Source organism: Cottoperca gobio, chromosome 9, assembly GCF_900634415.1.
Source record: "Cottoperca gobio chromosome 9, fCotGob3.1, whole genome shotgun sequence".
In the NCBI taxonomy this organism is placed as follows: Eukaryota; Metazoa; Chordata; class Actinopteri; order Perciformes; family Bovichtidae; genus Cottoperca; species Cottoperca gobio.
The window spans coordinates 250,968-259,412 of NC_041363.1; the positions used below are offsets into that span (position 1 = coordinate 250,968).

The 8,445-nt window shown below is 46.7% G+C and overlaps 1 protein-coding gene across 3 annotated transcripts in view; it reads left to right on the plus strand.

Moving 5' to 3' along the window:
* The first annotated feature begins 3,640 nt into the window (after nt 1–3,640).
* Nucleotides 3,641–8,445, plus strand: part of LOC115013554 (coiled-coil domain-containing protein 180-like) — a 21,445-nt gene continuing 16,640 nt past the window's right edge. For all 3 annotated transcript variants that reach the window (XM_029439938.1, XM_029439939.1, XM_029439940.1), the window contains exons 1-3: nt 3,641–3,776; nt 3,848–3,963; nt 4,131–4,257. In XM_029439938.1, coding sequence (XP_029295798.1) covers nt 3,951–3,963; nt 4,131–4,257 — 140 coding nt within the window. In that variant the 5' untranslated portion in view covers nt 3,641–3,776; nt 3,848–3,950. The remainder of the gene's footprint in view (nt 3,777–3,847; nt 3,964–4,130; nt 4,258–8,445) is intronic.

Consider the following 8,445-nt stretch of genomic DNA (forward strand, 5'->3'; position numbering starts at 1 on the left):
GATATCTACACACTGATATCTACACACACATATCTACACACTGATATCTACACACTGATATCTACACACTGATATCTACACACACATATCTACACACTGATATCTACACACACATATCTACACACTGATATCTACACACTGATATCTACACACTGATATCTACACACTGATATCTACACACTGATATCTACACACTGATATCTACACACTGATATCTACACACTGATATCTACACACTGATATCTACTCACTGATATCTACACACTGATATCTACTCACTGATATCTACACACACATATCTACTCACTGATATCTACACACTGATATCTACACACTGATATCTACTCACTGATATCTACACACTGATATCTACACACTGATATCTACTCACTGATATCTACACACACATATCTACACACTGATATCTACACACTGATATCTACACACACATATCTACACACTGATATCTACACACTGATATCTACACACTGATATCTACACACTGATATCTACACACTGATATCTACTCACTGATATCTACACACTCTACACACTGATATCTACACACTGATATCTACACACTGATATCTACTCACTGATATCTACACACTGATATCTACTCACTGATATCTACACACTGATATCTACACACTGATATCTACACACTGATATCTACACACTGATATCTACACACACATATCTACACACTGATATCTACACACTGATATCTACTCACTGATATCTACACACTGATATCTACTCACTGATATCTACACACTGATATCTACTCACTGATATCTACACACTGATATCTACATCACTGATATCTACCACACGATATCTACTCACTGATATCTACATCACTTGAGATCTATCCCTGATATCTCTCACAATGATATCTACTCACTGATATCTACATCACTGCATATCTACTCATGATATCTATCACTGATATCTACATCACTGATATCTACTCACTGATAATCTACTCACTGATATCATACCAATGATATACTACTCACTGATATCTAATACTGAATCTACACACTGATATCGACTCAATGATATCTTCACACTGCTATCTACACACTGACATCTACAACACTGATATCTACACACTGATATCTACACACTGATATCTACACACTGATATCTACTACACTGATATCTACACACTGATATCTACACACTGATATCTACTCACTGATATCTACACCACATATCTACACACACATATCTACACAATGATATCTACACACATATCCACACACACAAATCTACACACATATCTACACACACATATCTACACACTGAATTCTACACACTGATATATACACACATATCTACACATTGATATCTACACACACATATCTACACACTTGTTCACGTCTTTGCAAAGAGTTTGTTTGTAATTGCACCGCATGAAAAATGTGCTTTGTGTTTGGTGTGCACGCCTCATTATATGAGGTAGTGACAGGCGGGTCAGACGTCCAATTACAGTCTCTGTTTCAGGTCTATGGTCCCGCCCTCCTGTTCCACTGCTCTGGTCTCTGATTGGTTCAACCAGCTGACAGCTGTGAATCAACTGATCGGTAACAACTCAGTGTCTCCATCCACAGGCTTTATAGTCATTCTGCACAGAAGAACCTGAACCTGAACGTGTGTGTGTGTCTGTCTGTCTGTTTGTGTGTGTGTGTGTGTGTGTGTGTGTGTCTGTCTGTTTGTGTGTGTGTTCAGACGGTCTTCATGCTGACTTCCTCTATCAGCTCCATTGTTGTTATGAACAGAAGTGGCAGGATCGACTGGCTGAGGTGGAGCGCTGTGAGGTGAAACACACTGACTTTATATTATATTAATGTATATTATATTATGTTGTATTACATTATAATATATTATATTAATTTATATTATATTATACTAAGTTATATTTATTTTTATTATAATAGATTATTATAATTGAATATTACTCTCACTGATTATTCTTGTTTGTTTTCAACATGTCGTCCTGTAGGAGGCGCTGTCTGCTCTGCAGCTGTCTGATGAGGAAGTGAAGGACATTGTCAGCTCTCAGCTCCTCACTCTGATTGGACGAAGCCAGAGTCAGGACGAAGAGCGATTGGCTGCCTTAGATGTTAGTCTTAGTCTGTAACCTGTCTGTCTGTAACCTGTCTTTCTGTAACCTGTCTGTGTTTGTAACCTGTCTGTATGTAACTTGTCTGTCTGTAACCTGTCTGTGTTTGTAAACTGTCTGTCTGTAACTTGTCTGTCTGTAACCTGTCTGTGTTTGTAACCTGTCTGTATGTAACTTGTCTGTCTGTAACATGTCTGTCTGTAACCTGTCTGTCTGTAACTTGTCTCAGTCTGTAACTTGTCTGTCTGTAACCTGTCTGTCTGTAACCTGTCTGTGTCTGTAACCTGTCTGTGTCTGTAACCTGTCTGTGTTTGTAATCTGTCTGTATGTAACCGGTCTGTCTGTAACTTGTCTGTCTGTAACCTGTCTGTATGTAACCTGTCTGTCTGTAATCTGTCTGTCTGTAACCTGTCTGTCTGTAACCTGTCTGTGTTTGTAACCTGTCTGTATGTAACTTGTATGTCTGTAACCTGTCTGTGTTTGTAACCTGTCTGTGTTTGTAACCTGTCTGTCTGTAACTTGTCTCAGTCTGTAACTTGTCTGTATGTAACCTATCTGTGTGTAACCTGTCTGTCTGTAACTTGTCTCAGTCTGTAACTTGTCTGTCTGTAACCTGTCTTTCTGTAACCTGTCTGTTTGTAACCTGTCTGTGTTTGTAATCTGTCTGTATGTAACCGGTCTGTCTGTAACTTGTCTGTCTGTAACCTGTCTGTATGTAACCTGTCTGTCTGTAACCTGTCTGTTTGTAACCTGTCTGTTTGTAACCTGTCTGTGTTTGTAACCTGTCTGTATGTAACTTGTATGTCTGTAACCTGTCTGTGTTTGTAACCTGTCTGTCTGTAACTTGTCTCAGTCTGTAACTTGTCTGTATGTAACCTGTCTGTGTTTGTAATCTGTCTGTATGTAACCTGTCTGTATGTAACCTGTCTGCCTGTAACCTGTCTGTCTGTCTGTAACTTGTCTCAGTCTGTAACTTGTCTCAGTCTGTAACTTGTCTGTCTGTAACCTGTCTGTATGTAACCTGTCTGTGTTTGTAATCTGTCTGCCTGTAACCTGTCTGTCTGTAACTTGTCTCAGTCTGTAACCTGTCTGTCTGTAACTTGTCTCGTCTGTAACCTGTCTGTCTCTGTCTGTAACCTGTGTGTGTTTGTAACCTGTCTGTGTTTGTAACCTGTCTGTCTCTGCCTGTAACCTGTCTGTGTTTGTAACCTGTCTGTGTTTGTAACCTGTCTGTATATAACCTGTCTGTCTGTAACCTGTCTGTCTCTGTCTGTAACCTGTCTGTGTCTGTAACCTGTCTATCTGTAACCTGTCTATCTGTAACCTGTCTGTCTGTAACCTGTCTGTCTGTAACCTGTCTGTCTCTGTCTGTAACCTTTCTGCCTGTCTGTATGTAACCTGTCTGTCTCTGTCTGTAACCTTTCTGCCTGTCTGTATGTAACCTGTCTGTCTGTAACCTGTCTGTCTGCAGCTGTGCTGTGACTCCGCTGCCCGTCGTGCTCTCAGTTTCAGCAGGTGTGTGTTTGTTGTGATGCGAGGAGCAGCGCTGCTATGGGAGACACACAGCCGCAGGTTAGAGAGCAGAGAAGAAGATGTACAACAACACCTGCACGAGCTGAGACGCTCACAGCAGCGACACACACAGGTGAGTGTCTGAGACAGAACAGCTTTGCAGGTAGGAGGCTCTCCCATGATGCTTTGCTGTTGTGTCATCAGAGGAAGAAAGTGCATCTGGATGACCTGCTCGGGAGACTTCGTCAGGAGAGCAGCGAGGACGCTCTGAAGACGTCTCTGGACAAAAGTGTCCAATACCTGCAGGATGTCACACACAGGTACTGCAGGACACATGCTAATGCTAACGCTAATATAGAGTCACTGCAGGGATTAAACACGCAGCTCTCAGATCAAATATCTACAGACGGTTACTGACAGTGAAACAAAGCTTTTGATGTGAAGGTGTTGAGTGTGTGTGTGTGTGTGTGTGTGTGTGTGTGTGCAGCTGCAGACAGTGTGTCTCTGATCAGGGGGACGTGTTGGACCGTCTCCCCACTCTCTACCTGGAGGAGCTCCTCTCCTACAGTCGCAGCATCAGCTCCTTCTTCCACCTCAGCCACACCTACAGACCGGTAACCACGGCAACCACACCTACAGACACACACACCCACGCCTGCTGGTAACCATAGCAACGACCCAACCGTGTAAAACTGCAGTGAGGAGCTCTCGTCTCCCCCTCGAGTAAAAACACCTCGCCGTCCACCGCTTTCTATATTTCAACCCTGAATACTCACCTCTGATTGGCTATTTGTCACAGACAGACAACCATCGTCCGACATGTAGAGCGAAAGGTTCTCACGTTAATGTAGCGTTGGTTTTATCTGGACTACTTTCACACAGAATGTGAAGATTACATTTTATTCTGGAAGAAGTTTGATGCTTCACTAACAAAGACATCGACCAATCAGGTCGAGCAGAACGGAGCCTCCGTAGTCCCACGGTCTGTGGGGTTATATCAGAGGAGGTTGTTGTGGAGCATCTTTAATATATGTAGAAACACACGCTCAAAGACGGCAAACTTCCTTCTTGCCTTTCACAATAAAAGCCCTGGACATTTCCACAGTGGAGCGCAGACATCGCTGCCTGTCTGAAGGTCTGAGGTTACTGTACACACGACTATACTCTGTTATAAAATATTTAAAGGGCCTACGAAATGATCTGTCGTCAGTGTTATTGGGCTTGGTATATGATGGAGGTTGCATATCTATTGTGAAATGTGCCATATATATATTTTTAATATTGATGTATTCGAAATAAATCACGATCATAACAGCATAAAAATGACTTCCGCAAACAACAATAGATCGCTGCGCATAGAGCATCCACTTCGGCAATGTTCGGGCGATGACGTCACAAGTAGAATACTTAGAGAATAGAATACTATGTTCGTCTGCGTTACAGCCGCCGCAAGTAGAATACAGCCGCCGCCAGTGTTCGTCTGCGTTACAGCCGCCGCCAGTGTTCGTCTGCGTTGAAGCGACCAGTAAGTATACAGACTGTACGTCATCTGTACATTACAGTTATAGTACCAGTAGACCTGCACATGACGTGTTAAACATACAATTACCACATGCATGTACATAATAAATATATTTGTTTAATTTGATATCATTGCTCTCTCAATCAATTCAACCACATCTTTTATTATGAATGTTATTCGATATTTTCTTTACGCAGACATGTATAAACATGCAATACAATTTCAAGCTGGTTTGAAAGATTTATTAGATTTATATATAATATATATATATATATATATATATATATATATATATTTTATATATCCATCCATCCATCCATCCATCGTCCACCGCTTATCCGGGATCGGGTCGCGGGGGGCAGCAGCTCCAGTAAGGAACCCCAATCTTCCCTTCTCCGGGCCACATCCTCCAGCTCCGACTGGGGGATCCTGAGGCGTTCCCAGGCCAGTGAGGAGATATAATCTCTCCACCGAGTCCTGGGTCTTCCCCGGGGTCTCCTCCCAGCTGGACGTGCCTGGAACACCTCCCTAGGGAGGCAGCCAGGTGGCATCCTTACTAGATGCCCGAACCACCTCAACTGGCTCCTTTCAACGTAAAGGAGCAGCGGCTCTACTCCGAGTCTCTCACGGATGGCTGAGCTTCTCACCCTATCTCTAAGGGATACGCCAGCCACCCATCTGAGAAAACCCATTTCGGCCGCTTGTACCCGTGATCTCGTTCTTTCGGTCATGACCCAGCCTTCATGACCATAGGTGAGGGTAGGAACGAAGATCGACCGGTCGATTGAGAGCTTTGCCTTCTACCTCAGCTCTCTTTTCGTCACAACGGAGCGGTAAAGTGACTGTAATACCGCCCCCGCTGCTCCGATTCTCCGGCCAATCTCTCGCTCCATTGTCCCCTCACTCGCGAACAAGACCCCGAGGTACTTGAACTCCTTCACTTGGGGTAATGGCTCATTCCCTACCCGGAGTAGGCAATCCACCGGTTTCCTGCTGAGAGCCATGGCCTCAGATTTGGAGGTGCTGATCCTCATCCCAACCGCTGCACACTCGGCTGCGAACTGATCCAGTGACTGTTGAAGGTTACAGGCCGATGATGCCATAAGGACCACATCATCTGCAAAGAGCAGCGATGAGATCCTCAGGTCACCGAACTGCAACCCCTCTCCTCCACGACTACGCCTCGATATCCTATCCATGAAAATCACGAACAGGATTGGTGATAAAGCGCAGCCCTGGCGGAGGCCAACATTCACGGGAAACGAGTCCGACTTACTGCCGAGTATCCGGACACAACTCTCGCTTTGGGCGTACAGGGATTGGATGGCCCTCAAAAGTGACCCTCTCACCCCATACTCCCGCAGCACCTCCCACAGTATCACCCGGGGGACCCGGTCATACGCCTTCTCCAGATCCACAAAACACATGTAGACCGGATGGGCGTACTCCCAGGCCCCCTCCAGGATCCTTGCAAGAGTAAAGAGTTGGTCTGTTGTTCCACGACCAGGACGGAATCCGCATTGTTCCTCTTCAATCAGAGGTTCGACTACCGGCCGAACCCTCCTTTCCAGTACCTTGGAGTAGACTTTACCAGGGAGGCTGAGAAGTGTGATACCCCTGTAGCTGGCACACACTTTCTGAACCACCACCCCAGTCTGCCAACCCCTAGGCACTGTCCCAGACTTCCACGCAATGTTGACGAGGCGTGTCAACCAAGACAGCCCCTCAACACCCAAAGCCTTCAGCATTTCTGGACGGATCTCATCAACCCCTGCGGCTTTGCCACTGTGGAGTTGTTTGACTACCTCAGTGACTTCCAACAGGGAAATTGACGATAATCCCCCATCAGCTTCCAGCTCTGCCTCAACCATAGAGGGCGTGTTAGTCGGATTCAGGAGTTCCTCAAAGTGCTCCTTCCACCGGCCGATAACCTTCTCAGTTGAAGTCAGCAGGGTCCCACCCTTGCTGTACACAGCTTGGATGGTTCCTCGCTTCCCCCTCTTGAGGTGCCGGATGGTTTTCCAGAAGCACCTTGGTACCGACCGAAAGTCCTTCTCCATAGCTTCTCCGAACTTCTCCCACACCCGCTGCTTTGCCTCTGACACGGCAGAAGCTGCCGCCCTTCTAGTCCTTCGATACCCTGCAACTGTTTCCGGAGTCCTCCCGGATAACATAACCCGGAAGGACTCCTTCTTCAGTCGGACGGCTTCCCTGACCACCGGGGTCCACCACGGTGTTCGAGGGTTACCGCCCCTTGAGGCACCTAAAACCTTGAGACCACAGCTCATCACCGCAGCTTCAGCAATAGAGGTTTTGAACATCGCCCACTCAGGTTCAATGCCCCCAACCTCCACAGGGATGGCTGAAAAGCTCCGCCGGAGGTGTGAGTTAAAGATCCCCAGGACAGGGGCTTCCTCCAGACGTTCCCAGTTCACCCGCACTACCCGTTTGGGTTTACCAGGTCTGTCCAGAGTCTTCCCCCACCCCTTGATCCAACTCACCACCAGATGGTGATCAGTCGACAGCTCCGCCCCTCTCTTCACCCGAGTGTCCAAAACATGCGGCCTCAGATCAGATGATACGATTACGAAATCGATCATTGACCTTTGGCCTAGGGTGCTCTGGTACCACGTGCACTTATGAGCATCCTTATGTTCGAACATGGTGTTTGTTATGGCCATTCCATGACTAGCACAGAAGTTCAACAACAAACGACCGTTCGGGTTTAGATCAGGGAGGCCCTTCCTCCCAATCACGCCTCTCCAGGTGTCTCCATCGTTTCCCACGTGTGCGTTGAAGTCTCCCAGCAAGACTACGGAGTCCCCTACTGGAGCCCCCTGCAGGGCTCCATTCAGGGTCTCCAAGAAGGCCGAATACTCAGAACTGCGGTTTGGGGCATAGGCACAAACAACAGTCAGAGTTTTCCCCCCCCATAACCCGAAGGCGTAGGGAGGCGACCCTCTTGTCCACCGGGATAAACTCCAACGTAGCGGCGCTCAGCCGGGGGCTAGTGAGTATCCCCACCCCGCCCCGACGCCTCACACCTTGGGCAACTCCGGAGTAGAATAGAGTCCAACCCCTATCCAGGAGTACGGTTCCAGAGCCAAGACTGTGCGTGGAGGTAAGCCCCACCAGATCCAACTGGTAGCGATCCACCTCCCGCACTAGTTCCGGCTCCTTCCCCCACAGAGAGGTGACGTTCCACGTCCCCAGAGCCAGCCTCTGCTGCCCGGGTCTGGTCCGTCGAGGTCCCTGACCATCACTGCCACCCGTGTGACTG